Here is a 22,652-nt window from a genome sequence, read left to right as displayed (position 1 = left end):
AGAGGCATATACAGTCTTCTATGGTAGGAGATGTGTATGAAGGGAGACGTGGCATATAGTGGGAGATGTGGTGTATGATGGGAGAGGTGTATGATAAGCGACCTGAGGTGTATGATGGTAGAGGTGTATGATAGGAGATGAGGTGTATGATGAGAGAGGTGTATGATAGGAGATGAGGTGTATGATGAGAGAGGTGTATGATAGATGTGACGTATGATGAGAGAGGTGTATGATAGGAGATGAGGTGTATGATGAGAGGTGTATGATAGGAGATGAGGTGTATGATGGGAGAGGTGTATGATAGGAGATGTGGTGTATGATAGATATGACGTATGATGGGAGAGGTGTATGATAGGAGATGAGGTGTATGATGAGAGAGGTGTATGATAGATGTGACGTATGATGAGAGAGGTGTATGATAGATGTGACGTATGATGAGAGAGGTGTATGATAGATGTGACGTATGATGAGAGAGGTGTATGATAGGAGATGTGGCATATGATGAGAGAGGTGCATGATAGGAGATGTGGTATATCATGGGAGATGTGGGGTATGATGAGATACATGGCATATGATGGGAGTTGTGGCATATGATGGGAGAGGTGTATGATAGGAGATGTAACGTATGATGGGAGAGGTGTATGATAAAAGATGTGGTATATGATAGGAGATGTGGCGTATGAGAGATGTGGCGTTTGATCATTGCTCCACTTGCGGTGTCGTCAGGTGACAGTGAAGTAAAATTAATTCCAGTAAGTGTTCTAAGGGACGGCGTAGATTTCCTCCGCACGGATGCTGGCAGGGATGGGTACCTGATGCGCTCACTCTCGGCCCGGCGCACTGCTCCTCGTAGCTCCTCGTTAGATCTCTGCACGGCTTCCTTCTCTTTAGACTCATCACTGAGAGATCGCCGCAAGTCCAGGACTTCCTTCTTGTGAACCTCCATTGCCTCGTGGCTCTCCCGCACACGTCGATGAGCTTCGATGAGTTCCCGCCGCACCGCGTCCCTGGCGTCCTCAACGACACACAGCTGAGTCTTCAGCTCCTCTAGCTAAAGTGACCAGAGAGGGCGCTACGTAGTTACTCTCCACATTAACTACAACACTACATGATGAGAACTTTAAAGGACTTATCACCTTAAATTGATCACCTTATCACCTTCTGCAACTTTGATTTTAATTGCCTTACCATTTTCAAGATCTCTGCTTGCTGTCATTCTTCATGACAGTGGCTGAAAACCTAGTACCTCCCAAGACATGGGAGAGATCTGTGCCTATGTTCAGCCCCTAGTGGATTCCACACTGATACATTGTAACAAACCCTCAGTGAGATCTTGAAAATGGTTAGAAATGAAACACTATTCTCCGTACGCCATTTTTCTGCTGTTAAAAAGTCGCAACGTTTTCTATGCCGCCATGGCCAGCACATTTATCTTCCTTTACTATATATATTGAGGAGAAGGTCTTTAAAACAAAAACATTCTTTAAGGAGACAGATGTGAATGCTTACATAGAAACTACCAGCTGCCATTATGGTCCCTGGCTCAAAAACATACCAAAAGGACAATTTAAAAGAATTTATTGTAATTGCACTGATAGAGATGTGAATGAGGAACAAAGTCAACTTAGGTTACTTTCACACTCGCGTTCGGTGCGGACCAGTCTTGTATCTGCACAGACGGATCCGCACGAATAATGCAAACGCTTGTATCCGTTAATAACGGATCCGTTTGCATTATTCATTTTTAAAAAAAAGCCTAAGTCAAAACGGATCCGTCTTGAGTTACATTGAAAGCCAATGGGGGACAGATCCGTTTTCAATTGCACCATATTGTGTCAGTGAAAACGGATCCGTCCCCATTGACTTACATTGTAAGTCAGGACGGATCCGTTTGGCTCCGCATCGTCAGACGGACACCAAAACGCTGCGAGCTGCGTTTTAGTGACCGTCTAAAAAACTTAATGGACACCAAACACAGCCAAGTTGATGCATTATGAACGGATCCTTATCCATTCAGAATGCATTGGGGCTGAACTGATCCGTTTTGGGCCGCTTGTGAGAGCCCTGAAACGGATCTTACAAGCGGACCCAGAAACACCAGTAGCCTTATCCATGAACGGTTTAAAGAAAACGGTTACTGTGAAGATGAATTAATTAGATGTAGCAAAAGATATTGATGTGAAAAATGAAAAGAAAATGAAGGAAAAGAAGGAAACAGATTTTCATGAAAAATTAAAAAAAAACAACCACCCAATTTTAGGAAATGTGATCCCTGATCATCCTTTAACAACATTTAAGAAAGCCCCGAGCATACGAAACCACCTGGTGCGGAGCTATATTGCTGGAGGTGATACAAAGAAGAAAGGAAGCCGGTTCACATGGTGCGGCTTTTGCCTCCCGTGTAAAAATAGAACTAAAGAAAGCAAAAATAGAAGTCTACATCCAATTCATTCTAATAAGGCCGAATGCACACGGCCGTGGAACGCGGACGTGAGGAGCGGTCCGTGGTATCCCGGCCTGGCATCCTGTTGACAGCAGGAGCGCACGGCGTCATTGGTTGCTATGACGCCGTGCGCTTCATGCTGCCGCTGCACTACAGTAATACACTTGTATAGATCATACCAGTGTATTACTGTAGTGCAGCGGCGGCATGAAGCGCACGGAGTCATAGCAACCAATGACGCCGTGCGCTCCTGCTGTCAGCAGGATGCCAGGCCGGGATACCACGGACCGCTCATGTCCGCGTTCCACGGCCGTGTGCATTCGGCCTAAGAGAGATATACAGGTGAAACTCGAAAAATTTGAATATCAAATAGCAAAGTTAATTTATTTCAGTAATGCAACTTAAAAGGTGAAACTAACATATGAGACTCATTACATGCAAAGCGAGATATTCCAAGCCTTTATTTGTTATAATGTGGATGATTATGGCTTACAGCTTATGAAACCCCAAAGTCACAATTTTGAGGTCCCCTTTGCTCAGGGGGTATGGATTAATCAGCTGACTAGAGTGCGACACTTTGAGCCTAGAATACTGAACCTTTTCACAAATTTCTAATTTTAAGCTGCATTAATGGAATTCCTTTTAAGTTGCATTAGGCCCCTTTCACACGGACGAGTATTCCGCGCGGGTGCAATGCGTGATGTGAACGCATTGCACCCGCACTGAATCCCGACCCATTCCTTTCTATGGGGCTGTGCACACGAGCTGTGATTTTCACACATCACTTGTGCATTGTGTGAAAATCGCAGCATGCTCTATATTGTGCGTTTTCCACGCAACGCAGGCCTCATAGAAGTGAATGGGGTTGCGTGAAAATCGCAAGCATCCGCAAGCAAGTGCGGATGCGGTGCGATTTTCACACACGGTTGCTAGGAGACGATCGGGATGGAGACCCGATCATTATTATTTTCCCTTATAACATGGTTATAAGGGAAAAGAATAGCATTCGGAATACAAAATGCATAGTACAATAGCGCTGGAGGGGTTAAAAAAAAAAATTAAAATGTTATAAGGGAAAAGAATACAATCTACAGAACACCGATCCCAAGCTTGAACTTCTGTGAAGAAGGCACTCGCGCAGAAAAATCGTCCATGTTCCCGCAACGCACACGCACCTTTTCCCGCAACACCCCTGTGACAGAGGCCTTATTGAAATAAATGGACTTTTGCACGATATTAAAAAATTTTCACCTGTAGACTATAAAATTAGAGAGGAGATGTCATGTGAGCATGAAGGGGTTGTCTACCTATTGGAGTGCCCTTGCGGAACACATTCGGAATATCAAGAAAGGATTGGAGACACACAGTGTCTCTCTCCATTTCAAAAAAATCCACCCCAAAAAATCCACCTTTACAGGCATTGAATTAGTTAAACCTCACTGGCGGGGTGGAGGTCCCGTGGCTAAAATAAATAGATGTGAAGTCGAATGGATATACAAACTTGAGACCCTGCAGCCACAGGGGTTAAATGTTGAATATTGCCCGAAATGATGAGTGTGTTCGAGTCTTTTGATTATAGAAATAATAGAGGAATAACATACTTTCTGCTGACACTAATTTATATGGATACGGGATTCCAATATGTATACGGTTTACGAAGTAAACATCTCCCTGCTTGATGTGAACTGTAATTATATTGCAGACGATCCAATAATGAAGGTGAGGGATGCGGTCTGCACTACTGAGTGTGTGAATATGTGGCAATACCTAAAGAGAGGGTGTAATTGGCTATGATGGTACCTCCATATCCTTATTTAATATATTTGGGGGGTATGCGAGATGGATTGAAAAGTGGAAGATGCTACGCCGAGAGTGAGTTGAGACTTATTTAGAGAGATGCCCACACAATATGGATTGACTGTTAAGGAAAGCCGCGGGGAGGTTGTAGTAGTCATGACGGTTGTAACTTCCCATTGGATGGGGGAGAACATGTGACGGTGACCTAATAGCTGAATGTTTTAATTTATGTGGATTTTTATTGTTGGTGATGTGAAATGGAGCAAAGGGAGGGATCTACGGGGCTTTAAAAAAAAGACCGCCTGGAATGAGAGAGCGTGTTCGCCCCTGACGAAGCGTCAAGCGAAACCCGGGTCGGGCATGAACAAGAGGATATACTTCTTTCATGATATGTTTTAAACTCATCTATGTAATAATAAACCTTTTTATTACTGTCCTTGGCTGACGGTGCTTCACAATTTGTGCGACCCCTTTGCTAATCCACAGAGTTGCTCAAGGATTAAAGGGCGTCTTGTGCGGATACCGATGTGTCCCTATATCTGAAGGTGCATATGGCTCCAAACTAATGAGGAACACCTCCGGAGAAATCTGAGCAGCGCGGTCCGATACCTATAAACACTTGCCGTGTGAACTTTACCCATTTCACTATAGGACCTGCAGCGCACGACTGACAGGCAACGTATTGGGAGACTTTTTAGTGTTTTATATCTTCCTTTAAGCCAGTTTTCTAGCGTGCATGAAGACTGAAAGAGGAGCTGCCATAGATATCTGTTTCGGTGCACTGGCTGCTGGAGGGTGCACCTAACTTAGAACGACGCCATCAATTAAACACATCCTGCGGTACCGCAGTGGATATCAGGATGGGGGTTCCACATGCTACTCTTGATAAATTTCCCATGTCATAATACGTTTATCACGGCGGATGCTTCCGTCTTGTGATCCCTCACCTCCCGCAGCGCTGACTCTCGCTGCTTTCCGAGTTCTCGGATTTGCTCGTGGAGACCTTTCAGCTCTCGCTCATGAGACGCCAGTGATTCTTCATACTGCACCCGGAGACTCTTGAGCTCAGAGTTCAGAGAGATGATGGTGTTCTGTGGATAAAGGAGCACGCAGTCAAGGATTTGGGTCACCACCACCAGAGCTGCACCCCAATATCATGATTCACCTGTGACCAGTGGCCTTGATATCCTCTTCTAATCATCCCAACCTCTCATCTTATAAAGGTAGGTGAGGGACACAGTGGTTCACATCCAGTGTCACCTCTGCTGATCAGCACTCCCCCGTCTATCAGGGTCCATCAGTAAGCTCTGGTGTGCTGTGGTCTTCACTAGTTCAGACATCATGGGATGACGTCTCCCCTCATTACCAGCAGTTTCCCCCCCTCAGACTCACCCGGTCCTGCTCTTGCCTTGTCTGGTTCTCCCGCTTGTGTCTCTCCAGCTCCAGGTTGAGGGAGGCCAATGTATGGTGAGCGTTGCTCAGCTTCTCACTTAGAGATGCTTTTTCTGATTCCTTCAGTGATAAAGCCTGAGATGTAAGCAGAAGAGATGACGGGTTATTTATGTGACATTATTATTCTAGCCCAGGGGTGCACAACCTGTGGTGCGGGGGTCGCATGTGGCCTGCGATGCCATCCTGTGCGGACCCCAATCTTCTGGACACAGAAATGCTGGTCTGTGTGTGGATGCATACATGTACCATAGCGTCCATGTCAGAAAGGAATGGCACACAGCTTAGCAGTAGGAACGGGCAAGGACTAATGCAGCCATCCATGGGTCCTCTGTGCATCCCCCGACCCTATGCGGCACTCCAGAAAGGAGTATATGACGTACAGTGGTGGCCCTCCCTGCAAATGGCTCCCATTACAGTTTATCAGAATTGTGTAATGCTAGTCTGTTACCATAAAACCCAAGATTTACAATGGGGAGTACCAGATGCATGAATGGTCTCCTACTCTCTGTAATGGCAATATGGTTAAAGAGTGACACCCCCCCCCCACCCCCCCATCTCCTAGGAGTGAACATTTATGGCACATACTTCAATATGCCATAAATGTCTCAGATGGTAATAGCCCTTCAAATTGTATTGTGGCCCTTGGGAATGGACCAATATGACAATGTGGCTCTTGAAAGAGAAAAGGCCGGGCCCCCCTGCTCTAGATGATCGCTGCTGGGGCTCTGCTATCACTATATCAGGAGGTCCGACGCTCTCCTCCTCACCTGCTGCTTCTCGCTCTCTGCCTGTAACAAGCTGTCATCTCGCTCCTGCTGCAGAGTCGCGATCTCTTCGCTCAGCTCATCCCGCTCCATCTCGTATCGTGCCAACAGCTCCTCCCGCTCCTGCGTCAGCCGGCGGAGTAACTCTTCTTTCTCCGACTGCAGTTCCAGACGGACGTCCTCCTGTACCACAGGACAATTCAGTCATTCTTATTCATTAATGGGTATTGTGGGCTGTAGCAAGTTATACCCTATCCACAGGACAGGGCATGACTATTGCACCAGTGAGGGACCAACCATTGGGATCCCTACCGATCACAAGAATTGGGGCCCTGTGCCCCAAAATTAAAGACTTGGCGGCATCACATATGCGTCGTGATGCCCCATTAATTTGCTATGGGACTGCTGGAGATGGCAGAGTACAGCACTTATTCCAAAAGTCCCACAGAGAGTGATGAAGTGGCATGGCGAACGTGTGACCCGCCGTTCCTTTAGTTTCGGGTTATGGGATCTAATACTTATCACATTTCTTGTGGATAGGGGATAACATGTTAGATTTTTAGAACCAGAATACCCCCTTAAGCCCCTGAACAATAGATGACACAACTTGCTGGGGCCTGTAGTTCCACACTGACTGCTGGCAAGTGTTTTGGTTACCCACCTTCTCCTGCAGAAGCCTATCCATATCTTCTTCGTGATCCTTCTGCTTGCTCTTTAGGGCGATTTGTGCTTCTTCCTCCACATGGATCAGTTGCTGATTCAGAGAATCCTTGTCTCGCTCAAGTTTAGCGAGCTCGGCCTCCATCTGCCTCCTTACAGAGCTGGTCTCCGCTGAGGACCAGACATAAGCCGTTATCAGCACTGGAGATAGCCGTCTATGGGTTCAGGTATTTTCCATTCTCTCATAAGGGAAGGAGTTCATTCTAGCTGAGCTACATACAGAGTCCTCTTAGTGGCCACACGCACCGCCACGCCTGATGCTCAGACCCAGGCTACCAATGTGCAGGGACTGCTGTGGACTGGACTCTATATGGTAGCTCTAGTCATGCACAGTGACGGGTCTCTACCTTGCAATGCCTCCTTTGCCAGCCGTAGATTCTGGTTTTCTCCCTCCAGCTGCTCTTTGCGGTTAGTCGTTTGGACTAGTTGCTGCTGGACATCAAACAGTGCCGTCTCCAGCGCCTCTTTCTCTGACCTGTGGAGACAGACAGCGATTGGGATCTGCATCCCTCGTAACAGCCGGCCTCTCCCATGGGGCTCCAAGGTTTGTCTCTGTCAGTCCCAGTGTGGCTTGTGTTACTACCTGTGTGTTTAGTTTGCTGCTTAGCTACGTGCAGCCAGCCCAGCGTCACACAGATGCTGCCCCCTACTGGCCGATAAACCTCAGGACAAACAGTATAATGGCACCCAGACACAAGCCTGTGAAACAGCCATGCTGGCACCTAGGCATTGGGTACGAGTTCAGTATCATTGTAAAGTGTAATTATGGGGCAGGACATGCCGGATAAGACAGGGGATAGACCCAGAAGCAGGACTCTGCTCATCTTTTATGTAAACAGTTATGTAATGAAGCTATGGAGCCTTGAATACCTGAGTGCGGCAATCTCTTCTGACTGCGCCCGGTTCTCTCTCTCGGACGCAGTGAGCTGTACCACTAGGCTGCCTTTGTCTTTCATTAGCATCTCTTTCTCTCTGGAGGCACGCAGTAGACTCTCGCTTTGCTGCTCTACCTCCTTGCGGCTCTGCAGCAGGTCCTCGCTCAGGCCGTTCCTCTGACGGGTTACCTAGTAGGGAAATTATGAAAACGAGATTTTTGTGAACTCACCTGTAAAATCTCTTTCTCGCTTAGTTCATTGGGGGACACAGGACCGTGGGTATAGCTGCTTGCTGCCACTAGGAGGCGACACTAGGCTGAAAGTGATAACTCCTCCCCTGCAGGCTATACCCCCTCCAGCCTGGAGAGAGCAGATCAGTTTGTGCTCAAGCAATAGGAGTAGGAGAAAAAAAAAAAAAAAAAAAAACATACGGTAAACAACCAATAACTGACAAATGTCAGTCGGATCGAACCAAAACCGAGGACCATACTTGCCCACCAACCGCCATCATTTGCGGCAAACAGAACACTGGCTGGGAGCTGTGTCCCCCAATGAACTAAGCGGGAAAGAGATTTTACAGGCGAGTTCACAAAAATTTCGTTTTCTCGCTGGTATCATTGGGGGACACAGGACCGTGGGACGTCCTAGAGCAGTCTACGGGGAGGGAAACAAATCACACGCCCATGGAGAAAAACGCCCTCGAGGATGCGTAATCCACTGCCGTCTGCAAGACCTTGCTGCCCGGAGCAGAATCCGTCGATGCCTAGGAAAGGACCCGGAAAAACTTGGTGAACGTGCCGGAAGACCAAGACGCTGCCTTCTACCACTAGAAGCAATGCCTGGAATAGATGAACCCGAGAAGTGCCGACCGCTGGTCGGGTAGGCCATAACTCCGCTGGGCGGTGCCTCGTCCTAGGAGCGGAGTGCCCAAGCAACTGTCAGGCAGACATACCTGGAAAAACATCCCTTTGGAGGTCGTCGGCTAAGACAAGGACCTCCAGGAAAAAAAAAACTGGTAAAAGTCCGTACAGCGGAAAGCGCTAGTTATGGACCAGCAAATCTCAGAGGCCAAATTCGATGGCTGATGGAGAGCCCGCTCTTTAAAATGCGAGGGAGAAAGAAGAGAATACCATGTCTGAGATGACTTGGAAAGCGGCGACTACCTTCTGCAAAGAAAGAAGATACTGGGCGGAGCACTGCCTTGTGCAAATGACAAAAGAAAAATGTATGTACAAGAAGGCGCTATCAACTCGGAAAGCCGCCGGGTGGAAAACCCGCCACCCGGAATGCCGCCTTCCTAGAAATAAAAAGGAGAAGAAGTCCCAGAGGGAGGACTTGTTTCTCACTGAAACGCCTCCAGCGATCCACAGGTCGTTGGGACGAAGCCGGCTGCTGGCCACAACTGTGGAAGCAGAACCAAAATCCAGGTCCGCAAGATCCTCCTCTGGATAAGAGAAGTTTAGAGAACACCCCTTAGGAAGCGGTAAATTGGTAGACTAATGCCCCTAGAGCCTTTGGGGCTTGTGGTGAGACTTCTAGCGAGAGAAGCTGCTTGAGAAACTACTGAGAAAATAATTTCTGAGCCAGGCATGCCCAACTGCAGGCCAAAGAACCAATACCTCGGATAAAGGTAGAAGCAAAAACCGATGTGAGCATCACCGGTGATGGGAAGCCCCGTAAGTGACATATATTGACCATGCGGAAACACTGCTTGGAAGGGCAGATGACCAAGATGAGAGAATACTCTTGCCTGGTGAAATGTGATTACTACGTCCAACGCCCTCACCGTACCCGGGGAACCATGGTCACGTGGAAAAAATAGATCTCGGATTCCATAGCCGTACAACTCATTGCTACTGGTCAACTAGACCGAAGGGGAAGATGGTCAGCCATCCAGCTAGAGGAAGGACAGGAATGAAAAGGGTGTTCCGTTCCAGGAACAAAACCCCTACCAGTGGTGGCAAGGCGTGACAGACACCCGCTCTGCCCGGCGTGGGGGGACCCGTAGTCCACCCCCGGAATGAGCAGTGAAAGGAATGACCACCATCGGCTTGAGGTGACACAGAAGTAATCATATTTGAAGAAAGGTAACACTGTAGTGGTAGACGAGTGCCGCAGGGACTAAGCTACCCAGTAGAGCGCACCCAAAGGAAGGGGCTGATAGCTATGGCATTTACGCCATTGCAAAGCCAGAGTTGACGACACAAGGACAACAGTTGTCAGAGCAACGGTCAATTAACAGTAGTGTAGACCATTAAGAGGTCAGGGCTAAAGCCCATTGCCATCAGAGACTGGCACTCTACAGAATCTATTGGTAATGCAATACACCCCCTGAGGAGGAGGCCATATAAGGGAAGCCACAAGAGTAATGCTAACGCCATACTCCAGCTGAGGAGGAGGCCACACCGTAGAGGATACCGATTCCAGAGTCAGAAAAAACTGTCACCTGATGAAGGAACTGTGCAGTAGGAACCCTAGTATGTAGTGGAGGTGCAAATACCCCTTGTACAGTAAGAGCTACAGCATGGTCCGCCAGCGTAAAACTGAGGGAGAGGCCTAAGGACACCCAGAAGTAGCATGGTACCATGCTGTCTCAGTTAAGTAGAGCCATCCTGAGGCACTCCGTCTAAAAAGGGGGCTGAACAGGAGCAACCGCCGAAGCAGTGCCAGGGTAGAACCCCTACCTGAGGGGTGCTGTCCCACTGCAGCGAGTACGATCTCCGGCCCTAGTGTGAAAACTTCCCCTGCTTAGAAGAACACGCTGTAGTAGCCATTGCAGAATGCCAGCAAAACACCCTCACCTAGATAAGGAAGAGAGGTGGCAAAGAATACAGAGTCAGTGCAACCTTGAGCTCGCTGGATCGTAATCACAATATTGTGTGTAATGGCGTGCACACCACACGTTGCAGAGGACCAATCCATGACCGACCTGAACGGTGAAGGCCCATGGGGATGGGGGTCTCTAGGGCAACTAAGTGTTGCTGGGTGACCCCCCCTGAGAGAACAAAGGTCGACATATCTGCGCCCCCAACCAGCACCGGAAGAAAAGGAAGGATACGATATGGGAATAGCCTCAGTATCCATATACCACTAGATGAAGAGTACAAGGCACCAACGGTAACGACTGTTGCCCCGGCCCACCTGTGAAGGAAGCCAAGGTATCTAGTGTCGTGGCGTAGTTTAATTAAAGCATGCAAAGATGCTTAGTGATTTCCCAGTTAGTTGTAGAAGGGGGTAATGCCACGACTGTTGAATAGTATTCAGTGGTAGCGCAATCCTCCGGTCAAGGAAGGGGGGTAGGGAGATAATCAGAACCGTATCCAACGGTCCACAGATGTGCTCTCCTGTATTTGCGCAGGTGGAGTATTATCAACCAAACGGCCCCGTAGGGCGGATTGGGAACTTACAGAGGTCCTCCATTGGATTGCACAGGTGGTGACATATCAATTAGACGACCCAGAAGGGTGGTTTGGGAATTCTTCAGATGTCCTTTATCAACCAAACGGCCCCGGAGGGCGGATTGGGAAACTGTGAGCAATCCTCCACTGTCCGGGATAGGACATGGGCCCAGTCTGGTACCACACCATCAGGGTGGTCCTGCGGTGATGTGGGCTGAGGTGGGCAGTACTACCTGTGATGCCCCCGCCAAATGGACAAGAGGCAGGAAGGGGTTAAATTCCTTAAAACTTAAGGTATTTGGCCTGCAGAGAGGGAACACCGGATAATCCAGTGCCGGCTGCAAAGAGGCGGCTTACCATGAAGGGTTAACCCAGCTTAGAGGACCGGAGGCAGAGCTCAGCGGGCACCTGGGGGAGGAGGACTGCTAGTCGGGGAGAATTTGCGCTTGAGGGACGAACCCGCCCCCTCCATAACTGGATTGAAAGTTGTGGCCCAGTAGGCCGCAAAGCCGGGACATAAAGTTCGGCGCACAGCCAACAGGGACGTACTGCCGGTCGGCTTCAAACAGAGGGACTTGAATCGGTGGGCGGATGTGCCCGCTTGCGTCCACCTGCCGCAGGAACCCACCCCATGGCCACAAGAAACAGCGCGGGCCGAGTACCGGTAGGCTCGAAAAGAAGCTGGGGCCTAAATTTTCAGCGCGGAGTGTCTGGAGCGGAGCTCTCAAGCGCCCTGGTTGCATACCGGCCGCGGGTGCTCACCCCGCAGGCCAGATAACAAGAGGCCCCTGGAATGTTAGATATGCGCCCTGTTAGATAGCGGACGCAGACCCCATCTTCCAGGGTCACCTCTTCAGCAGCTGGCACCCGAAGTGGCAGGAGACTGGAATGGCGGAGGGTCTCGCCGGATTCAGGTGACCCTTTGGCTAGCGGGAAGCAGGGGAGCTGGGCTGCCCTGGTCCACTTTTGCTTCTTGGGGAGGGCGAGCGGTGAGGGAATCCAACACCGGCCTAGCTCCCGGGGTAGACAGAGGGGCAAGCGCCTCTGTTTCCCCTACCTAAATGGGAAAAGTTAAAACAAAAAAGAAAAAATAAGAAAGGGAAGCCGCCCTGCAAAAGCAGGGAGGTCTGCTTCCTACGGCACTAAGCTAAAAACTGACATGCTCTCCCCAGGCTGGAGGGGGTATAGCCTGCAGGGGAGGAGTTATCACTTTTCAGCCTAGTGTCGCCTCCTAGTGGCAGCAATCAGCTATACCCACAGTCCTGTGTCCCCCAATGAATAAAGCGAGAAATTGAGGTACTAAGCCTTCCCACAATTCTTTGCTACTCAACATACACTTACCTGTCCAGTCCTTCTACCCCAGGTACTCCACCCCAACCCCGTATCTTCCATGGCCTCTCTCACTCTGTATGTAGCCTTGCTCTTACCTGCCCCAGCTGTTCTTGTAGATGTCCCTTCTCTTTACGCAGTGACTGTAGCTCCAGAAGTAGTTTCTCTCTGCTCAGCTCCATGGCCTGCAGGGAGTTATCCAGCCCAAAGCGTTCTGTGTCCAGCTCCAGCTTTTCCTGCTCCAAACGAACCAGTTCATCCCTGATGGAGGTCTTTTCCTGCTCTACTTCATGCTTCTGTCCCTGCAAGGAGGACCGCTCCTGCTCCAGCTGCAAAAGGAATAGAGTAAGTAGAGCTCCATTGCCCTGCAGCCTCCTGCTCCTCTCTGAGGCTTCTCCCTCCTTCGGCCCCCATATATCCCCCAGCAAGGACATGTACCTGAGCGATGACTCTGTTGAGCTCCATCTTGTCCTGGGCCAGACTCTCGTTCAATGCACTCATCTTAGATAATGCGTCTCGAAGTGAAGCTTCTTCTGTCCTTTGTCTATTCAGCGACAGCTCCAGCTCTGCCCGGTTTATTTCAGCCTGGATGGTTAGAGGGGGGGTACATACTTTTCAGTGTCTACAGTACTGGATCAGGTTACTGCTCAATATAAGTGAAGAGGTGAAGAATGGTGAGTGAGCTAGGTGCGTCTTAGGACATTTATTGCATGTTCACCTCTAGGACCCGCTCCTGCCTTAAGACTATGGCTGTTGCTTGTGTGGCCAAGAATGGAGAGGAAGTCATGTACGCACAGCTCAAACCATTCACTTCTATGCAAGTTCTAAAAAATGCTAAGCTTGGCTATTTTCAGCAATCTCAAAGAAGTGAAAGGAGAGAGCCGTGCATGCACGGGAACCTCTTCATTGAGGCTGGGGCGAGACAAGGCCCCATTCTCGAGTTCTGTCAGTGAATGGGAACTTTTTAGAGACTGAAAACCAATTCTGTAACCAAGTCCCATTCACCCGGCTGATGGGCTTGCTGCAACGTATCAGCGTAGGTACAAGGGCTGGAGTGTGGCCAACAGAGCACTGTCTACCATGATTTTACAATAATTCATCTTTGTGCATGGACTCCCAGCTGGATCATTTATGAGATCATTCTCACGTCTCTAGATCTCTCCTGTGAGAGATCATGTACATTTTGCCGGATCTCACCTTGGAGAGCGCATGGGATATGTCCATCTTCTCTGCTTCCAACACTTCCTTCTCCAGGCTGGATTGATGTAGAGATTCTTTCACCACAACCAGCTCCTTCCTGAGAGCAGAAAGTTTCACCTCCAGCTGCTCCTGGATCTTGTGCCTGAAAAAAATCAGGATTACAGTGTCAACTCTCACCCCTAATGTCCGGGACCTTTACCATGTAAATTCCCTATCGGTATGCAGATGTTGTCCTTGCTCAGATTTGAAGCTAGAATCCTAGCCACCATGCTTGCACATCACATCCCCATTCAGTCCTACTGGACAACATGCTCTTCCCTCAGAGCTCAAATTGACAGATGTCTCCTCTGGGGTCTCTACTTTGTGTGGACCCGTAATCCATAGGGCATGATGTCTGAAGGGCGAGTCCGCCCTCAGCCCGTCCTCTGCTCACCCTCTCTCCACCTCTCGCTGGATTCTGTCGCGATCCTGGCAGGCGTCATCTTTCTCCTCCTGTAAGATGTCCCTCTGACGCTGAAGGTCGCTGTTCGCCACCTGAAGTTTTTCAGCCTCTTGACGCTGAGCCTCCAGCTGTTCCTGCAGATTCTGGACATTGCGCTCCAGGACGGCGCGCTCGCTGTAGCAAAAGAGAGAACGTATGTGTCCACATAAGTGACAGACCTACAGCGCACTGTATGTTTTCTGCATTGCTCTCAGTGTCTGTCTGCACCTGTTCAGCTGCTCTAAGCTTCCACGAAGTCTAGTGATGGTCAGCTCCGCATCGTCTTTGGTCATAGAGGACGTGTCTAGATCTTGCTGCAATTGACTTATTTTCTGCTCTAGAACCCAGCGATCGTTCTCGCTGTCGCTCAGTTGTTTGCGTAGAGTGCCCACCGTCTCTTGTCCGGCATCCAGCCGCCCCCGCAGCTCCTGCAAACAATCAATTCAACCAGTGTTACAGCAAAACTCCCAGGACTTACTCAGGATAATGATAAAAACTGGGACCTAGTAAGAGGGTTTTGCGATAAGAGGGTGCAACACAAAATCTGCAGCAGAAGCATATCAATGTGCGACCAGAGGGCACTGTTTATACCTAGAAATACAGTGCCATACATACAGAAAAGAAAGCCATTAGTTACAGTTTTCACATTTTCCCATTAAAGGGGTTTTCCAAGACTTTTTAATTGATAATCTATCCTCTAGGTCAGGCATGCTCAACCTGCGGCCCTCCAGCTGTTGTAAAACTACAACTCCCACAATGCCCTGCTGTAGGCTGATAGCTGTAGGCTGTTCAGGCATGCTGGGAGTTGTAGTTTTGCAACAGCTGGAGGGCCGCAGGTTGAGCATGCCTGCTCTAGGTCATCAGTATCTGATCGCTGGGGGTCTCGCAGCTCACCAACCACAGTGCCGTACATTGTATAGCGGCTGTGCTTGGTATCACAGCTCGGCCGCATTCACTTGTGACATCACTGGCCTAGCCTAAGTTGCAAGAAGAATGCGATGCTGACATGAGCGCCAGTGCCTTCTCAAACAGCTTATTGGCGGGGGTCCTGGGTGTTGGACCCTCGCAGATCAGATACTGATGACCTATCCCGAGGATAGGTCATCAGTATAAAAGTTTCGGAAAAACCTTATAAGAAGAAAGAGATGCAACCGGACGGCCTGGACACAACATACCTGGACCTGTAGCTGTCTCCTCTGGAGAGCAGATTGCACGGCTGAGAGTGCGGAGTCACGGAAAGCTGGAGACAGGCTACGTCTAGGGGAGGCACTGCGATGTGGAGAGGGGCGGCGGATAGGAGAAGATGTACGCAGGCTGCTGGAGAGGCCTCTGAGGCTGAGCCCCGGACCCTCACTGTCTGGAAGCTCGAATGTCTTATCACTGGTGGAAAGCTGAAGACCGCTGTCTGCATCACTTAGGACCGCCTAGAGGAGACGGCACAAAGACAAAACTGAAATATCAGAAAGGACCCGCAGTGAAGCTGTGATGACATGGCCGAATATTCAGTCTGCATGGGGTAAGTACACAGCAGCGGATACAAACAGAAGAAAAAAAACATGGACCAAAATGTGGTCCTGAAAGAATGAGTGTATGATACAAGTTATAAAGGCTTGTACTAATGGCCCCTGTGGAGGACGCAATTATAGGGGATATTATAATGATCTAATAAGAAGTGTATATCACAGGTAACCAGATACCTGTGTGAGCTCCCGGAGGGTTTCCTGGAGAATCTCCCTCTCAGACTTCAGAGCTTCCACCTCTTCTCCTACCAGCGTCACCCGCTCCTCCATCTGATTCTTCTCCTGTAATAACCAAATCAATACAAACGTTGATCACTCACTGTCCCCAGCAGAGCTTACAATTTAAATTCCCTATCAGTATGTCTTTGGAGTGTGGGAGGAAACCCACATAAACACGGGGAGAACATACAAACTCCATGCAGATGTTGCCCTTGGTCAGATTTGAACCTAGGACCCCAGTGCTAACCACTGAGCCACCACGCTGTCACATAACATGCCCACCTGCTCCTCTCCACTGCTTCTTACACCCCTAGAACCTCTGAATAATCTCAGATGAGAAGCCTGGTAGGACCGATCACAAATAAGTCTCACGGCTCTCTATCACCACACTGGATGGGGCAATGAATGGAGGACAATGGGGCAGTAGCAGTATGGACCCCAGATACTGAACCAGCAGTGAAATGTGGGATCATGTAGGCTAAGGAAGCCTCTAAATGTAGCTTTGGATGTGATTGGTGTATAAAACTTGATGTAGCTTAGGCATGTATGCCAGAAACCAGATGGATGCCATTACCAGAATGCCTGCCGTAGCCATAAGGATTCACACCGTTGCTCAGCTCTGACATCAATTTGGCGTTCAAAAGTGGATCTCTGATTTAACCCCTTCTTGCCTATCCTTCTCTGCTCACCTGTTCTTGCAGCCGTCTGATCTGCAGCTCCTTGTCCATGTTCTCGCTCTGCAGCCGCTCAAGAGCCTTACTTAGCTCTGCCGCCCTGTGATGTAAATGGAGACTGGCATCAGACAGAGAACCAGTACCACGACTGGCGCTGAGGCAAGGGTCAGTAACGCAGCGCTGAGTACCTCTGTGCCCATCACTTACCTGGCGCTGAGCTCTGCTTTCTCTGCGTCGTACGCGGCTTGTAACTGGATCATTTCTCGCACTTTGTCTTTCAGCTGCTCGTCCAGTTGGGCGAGCTGCAGCGCCTGTCTCTCCACCGCCACCACGCCGCTGTTCTCGGCCAGGCGGAGGGAGCTGCTGACATTCAGGCAGGAGGCGTGCAGCGAGCGGCAGGACTGTGACAGCTCCTTCTGCATCACCGAGAGGTCTCTGCACAGAGAAGGGGATCACATGTGATTATGTATGAAAATGTCTCCTCTTCAGACACCGCCATCCCGCCGGGCACCCACCTCTCCGTCATTGTCTTCATCTCGCTGAAATGTCTCCTGAAGCCGACCACCTGTCTCCACAGAGACAACAGGCGGCTGTGCTCGTTGCTGAAGTACGTGTTAAAGGACTGTAGGGAGGTGACAAAATGAAAGATGAGATGGAACCCTATGAGACTGGAAGGTTGGTGGAGGTTTATCTTAGGGTGTGCACCACCCTCACCTCCTCCTCGCGCCGCCACTCGCTCTCTTTCTGCTCCAGCTCGTCGCGGGCTCTGGTCCAGTCGGCTGTCAGCTTGCGCAGGTCCTCGCTCAGCGCCTGGTTGGCAGAGTTGGCCTGGTCCAGTTGCTCTCTCAGCATGACGTTCACCTGGGTGAGGCTGGCGCTCCTGTGCGTGGAGGAGGCAACGATAAGTGATGAAATCCCCCAAAAACTGCAGACTACTGCTCCCTGTTATCAGCCTCCCTATATGTGTCAGCTCAGAACTTCCATCGGTTTTCTATACAAAAGAACAAGGTGAATATTTGATTGGCAGCCGCGGGACCCTCCTCCTACCTCTGCTGTTCCTCCTCCAATCGGATCAGAGCGTTCTCTAGTTCGTTGCTGGTCTCCTCCTCCTGTCTCAGCCGCGAGTCGGTCATCTCCAGGCGGCTCTGTGCAGAAAAGCAAGGAATTTGTGACATTTAGAACTCATATGGCGACTGAACACGCAGTTCTAAGGTGGAACTGCAAGGCTTTGTGTTATACGCCTCCTCAGATCCAAGCTCTCTGCTTGCGGTCATTGAATGGAAATAGATCACATCTAGCTGATAGGTTGCTACAATGCATTAGAGGAGGCAAGCAGAGATCTTGGATTAAAATACAAAGAGGAATGTATAATTGTCCTATGGCGTGCATAAGTGGCAAAATTTGGCAACAAAATTTGGCACTTTTCCCTGTTTTCCAACTCCCTTGCCACATTTACAAAAAAGTAGGCAGTGCATGGGTGGGCAACAGATGTTACATTTAACCCCTTCAAAATGAAGCCCATTTTCATTTTTGCTTTTTCCTCCGCACATTCCAAGATTCCATACAATGGCTTATTTTTTTCACGGGACAAATTGTATTTTTTAAATCTCACCATTTAATTTAGGCTACTTTCACACTAGCGTTGTTTTAATCCGGCGTTCAATTCCGACACCGGAACTGCCCGCCGGATCCGGAAAAACGTGTGAAAACGGATTACATTTGAATCCTGATCAGGATTTTGATCACAATGAAAAAATGCATTGGAAAAAACGGATCCGCTATTTATGGACTTTAACTTTTTTTTCACATTTTTCGGGTTTAACATGCAAAAGCCGGGTCCGGTTTGACGGAACACACGGCGCCGGATCCGGCGTTAATGCAAGTCAATGGGAAAAAGACCGGATCCGGCGTTCAGTCAAAGTGTTCAGGATTTTTGGCCGGAGGTAAAAATACAACATGCTACGTTTTTCTGAAAAGCCTGATCAGTCGAAAAGACTGAACTGAAGACATCCTGATGCATCCTGAAGGACGGACTCTCCATTCAGAATGCATGGGGATAAAACTAATCAGTTCTTTTCCGGATTTGAGCCCCTAGGACGGAACTCAGCGCCGGAAAAGAAAAACGCTAGTGTGAAAGTACCCTTATCATGTTTTGTATTGGAAAACAATGAAAAAAATTATTTGTGGGGGCGAAATTGAAAAATATTAATAATTCCACCAAGCTTTTTGGCATTTTGATATTACCGAGTTCACTGTGCGCTAAAAATTGCATGACGTCCTTATTCTGCGGGTCAATATGATTATAGCTATACCAGATTTGTATAGTTTTTATTTTATTTTAATAAGCTTTGGAAAAAATCTAATCTAGCCATAACTTTTTTATATTTCCGTCTACAGAGCTATATAGGGGCTTGTTTTATTGGGGGCAAACTTTACGGAGACATTTATTAAGACCAGCGTTTTAATAACCCCTGCGCTGGTGGTGGATCCGCCAAAGTTATGTAGAGGCGCTGGTCTAAAATGTAAGCTTCCTTGCTGGCTTACATTTAGACCACTTTCTACACCTAAAACAGAAAGAGAGAACTATTATGGTCTATGGGATTCTGCAGCTCTGCCTGCTGAGCTGTGCCTCGTGCACAGCTTTACAGGCAGTATACCATGGCAGACCCGGGAACCTTCAGAAGGCCCAAGGCTGCCATGGTAATCGATCACAGTGCCGCAATTTAACTGCAGGGGCTCTGATCGTAAGGCAGAAAGAGCCCCCTCCCTCTATCTAACTCCACAGATGCCGCAATCACTATTGACGGCGGCGTCTGAGGGGTGAAATGTTCAGCGTTAATCCCTGTCACTGCGGCCAGGTGCCTGCTGTATTATACAGCTGGACCTCGCCATGAATGGAGTGAGCTCAGAGCAGCAGCCCATTCCATACAACCACTTATGCATCATCTTTACGTACATGTACATGATAATGTATGAACTGGTCAACGATATGTGCTCCAGAACACTAGTGCACATTGCACCAGAAATCTGCAGAGCTCGGGTCTCATACTTCCACCCGCTGTCAGACTCACGCTGAGACGTTCCTGTTCCAGTTGCGTGGAACGTTCCAGAAGCTGCTGCTCCACCTCTCCACACCGCTTCTTGTACTGCAGGACCTGACAGAGGGATGAGAGGGATAAGTTATGAGTGACAGGTATGGAGACTGCGTGTAACTTAAAGGACTCTGCTGTTCTCTGGTGTCACGGGCACTGGAATATTTTCACGCCATGAGATGCGCTCACCACCCCTTGCACTCTCACTCACCTTGGCCTGGAGCTTCTGCACAAGCTGCGCCTGCCGCTGCTGTCCCTCCTGATAGGCCTGCAGTTTCCGCTTGTACGCAGCCTGCTCCTCTTCCAGCCGCCGCCGCAGCTCAACATTCTGCTGCGCCAAGCTCCGTGTTTCCAGGGAATCCCTCTCACGCTCGCCGGTTTCTAGCCGCAGGGTTTGCTCCAGCTGCCGTGCCCAAGAGGAGATGCGGAGTTATCGCACATATTTTATTTCTCCACCTCGTCATGGTGACCGCTAATATATCAATTTTATGTAAACATCCTCCATTTTTTTAAATAGTTATTTTTTGCTCCAGTGCTTCACTATTTACAAAACCTCTGCTTGCTGGCAGTGCATGGCTGATCTCTTATTTAGAACCATTATGTTTGCAAAGCTGCAGTTTGTTGCAATGTATCAGTGTAATAGCCTGGATATGTCAGGACAGATATTTGTCAACCTACTGCTGCAATGGTGACTGGTCACGTGCATCCTCTCCTATAGTGATCACATGATCCCCCACAAAACCAGAAAGCGCCTGTAACGTTGAGATGACTGCCACCTTCCCCCTAGTATTCGGGGTCCAGGGGCTTGTCCTAATGTCGTGGTCACGTTGCAGGCTACACACCTCGCTTTGCTTGGTGCAGTCCAGCCCGTACGTGAGCGCTCTTCTTGGCTCCTCCCACTCCCAGAACAGGGGCTGGTGCAGCTTGTACCACAAACAGAGGCGGAGTCAGGGGAGGCATGTGACATGGTACATACAACACATATGATAATAAGTAGAAAATAAACCCTTCAGTGACGGCCCACAGAATACGCCATTACGAGATACACACATCTGAGTTCGTGACAGGATCCAGACCTCTCCGGCGCAGGCAATCCTCCAGCTGTGGCAGACAGAGAGAGGTAATGCAACTGCACCCCGATTTCAGTGCCCCCCAATGTCAGGTTTCTACCCGCACTCGCTTTAGCTCCCGGCCTCTCCTCCCCGTACTGGTGCCAGCTCCCAGTCTCTCCTCCCCGTACTGGTGCTAGCTCCCAGTCTCTCCTCCCCGCACTTGCTCCAGTTCCCAGTCTCTCCTCCCTGCACTTGCTCCAGTTCCCAGCCTCTCCTCCCCGTACTCACTCAAGTTTACGGCCTATCCTCCTCGTACTGGTGCCAGCTCCAAGCCTCTCCTCTCGACACTCACTCCACCACCCATTCTGTCCTGTCCTCTACGCACTCGCTCCAGCTACCAGCCTCTCCTCCCTACACTTGCTCTAACTCCTCGCCTCTCCTCCCCTCACTGCTTCAGTTCCCAGACTCTCCTCCCTATACTGGAGCCAGTTACCAACTTCTCCGTACTCGCTTCAGCACCCATCCTGTCCTCCTCACACTTGCTCCAGTAGGTGGCCTCTATCCGGCAGTGCCCATCCTTTCCATTCACCAGTCTACTGGGTCCCATACTCAGGTCCGTACCCTCCACATCTGGGTAACACAGAATGTTAGGTTTCTCCCCGCCCTCGCTCCAGCTCCCAGCCTCTCCTCCATGCACTCGCTCCAGATCCCAGCCTCTCCTCCCTGCACTCGCTCCAGCTCCTGTCATCTCATTCTCGCACTTGCTCGAGATCCCAGCCTCTCCTTTCCGCACTCGCTCCAGATGCCAGCCTCTCCTTTCAGCATTCTCTCCAGCTCCTAGCCTTTCCTCCCTGCAATAACTCCAGTTCCTGACCTCTCCTCCCTGCAATAACTCCAGTTCCTGACCTCTCCTCCCTGCACTTGCTCTAGTTCCTGGCTTCTCCTCCCTGCACTCACTCCAGATCCTGGCCTCTCCTCCCTGCACTTGCTCCAGTTCCCGACCTCTCCTCCCTGCATTCGCTCCAGCTCCCGACTTCTCCTCCATGCACTCACTCTAGATCCTGGCCTCTCCTCCCTGCACTTGCTCTAGTTCCTGGCTTCTCCTCCCTGCACTCGCTCCAGTTCCTGGCCTCTCCTCCACGCACTCGCTCCAGATCCTGGCCTCTCCTCCCGCAATCACTCCAGTTCCTGGCCTCTCCTCCTTGAACTTGCTCCAGCTCCCAGCCTCTCCGATCTCACACCACGCCTGTCCTATCCTCCCCACACTCACTCCAGCGCCCGTCCTGTCCTCCCTGTATTCACTCCAGCACCCGTCCTGTCCTCTCCACACTTGCACCAGCATCCATCCTCTCCTCACACTTGCTCCAGTAGGTGGCCTCTATCTGGCAGGGCCCATCATTTTCATTCACCAGTCTCCTGGGTCCAATACTCAGGTCCTCTAAGGAGAGGATGGGAATCCATAACCTGTCACTGTACACAGTCACACTACACCCAGTGACAGCAGCCTGGTTCTGAAGCAGTTAAAGTCACCCTGGTATATATTCCTCAGAGTGTCGCTTACAGAGGCGCAGGAGCAAACAGCGGCAGCCTCGGCTCTGCATCGCCCGTCGGACATCAGTATACTTGCCCGAACCAC

The 22,652-nt window shown here is 49.7% G+C and overlaps 1 protein-coding gene across 5 annotated transcripts in view; it reads right to left on the bottom strand.

Annotated features, from left to right (window-relative positions):
- Window positions 1–22,652, bottom strand: part of CROCC (ciliary rootlet coiled-coil, rootletin) — a 59,411-nt gene that overhangs the window by 20,265 nt on the left and 16,494 nt on the right. For all 5 annotated transcript variants that reach the window (XM_040422901.1, XM_040422892.1, XM_040422873.1 and 2 more), the window contains exons 4-24: window positions 20,176–20,367; window positions 19,944–20,027; window positions 17,920–18,017; window positions 17,587–17,752; window positions 17,388–17,494; window positions 17,080–17,307; window positions 16,888–16,972; window positions 16,157–16,261; window positions 15,635–15,883; window positions 14,688–14,887; window positions 14,412–14,594; window positions 13,976–14,120; window positions 13,217–13,363; window positions 12,877–13,107; window positions 8,047–8,240; window positions 7,524–7,651; window positions 7,118–7,287; window positions 6,460–6,639; window positions 5,633–5,767; window positions 5,188–5,331; window positions 813–1,051 (exon numbers count right to left, since the gene is read on the bottom strand). In XM_040422901.1, coding sequence (XP_040278835.1) covers window positions 813–1,051; window positions 5,188–5,331; window positions 5,633–5,767; window positions 6,460–6,639; window positions 7,118–7,287; window positions 7,524–7,651; window positions 8,047–8,240; window positions 12,877–13,107; window positions 13,217–13,363; window positions 13,976–14,120; window positions 14,412–14,594; window positions 14,688–14,887; window positions 15,635–15,883; window positions 16,157–16,261; window positions 16,888–16,972; window positions 17,080–17,307; window positions 17,388–17,494; window positions 17,587–17,752; window positions 17,920–18,017; window positions 19,944–20,027; window positions 20,176–20,367 — 3,410 coding nt within the window. The remainder of the gene's footprint in view (window positions 1–812; window positions 1,052–5,187; window positions 5,332–5,632; window positions 5,768–6,459; window positions 6,640–7,117; window positions 7,288–7,523; window positions 7,652–8,046; window positions 8,241–12,876; window positions 13,108–13,216; window positions 13,364–13,975; window positions 14,121–14,411; window positions 14,595–14,687; window positions 14,888–15,634; window positions 15,884–16,156; window positions 16,262–16,887; window positions 16,973–17,079; window positions 17,308–17,387; window positions 17,495–17,586; window positions 17,753–17,919; window positions 18,018–19,943; window positions 20,028–20,175; window positions 20,368–22,652) is intronic.

The sequence above is a fragment of the Bufo bufo genome, chromosome 1 (genome assembly GCF_905171765.1).
Source record: "Bufo bufo chromosome 1, aBufBuf1.1, whole genome shotgun sequence".
Taxonomy (NCBI): Eukaryota; Metazoa; Chordata; class Amphibia; order Anura; family Bufonidae; genus Bufo; species Bufo bufo.
Note: the sequence above shows the minus strand (reverse complement) of the source record. Positions and strands in the feature narration are given on the sequence as shown.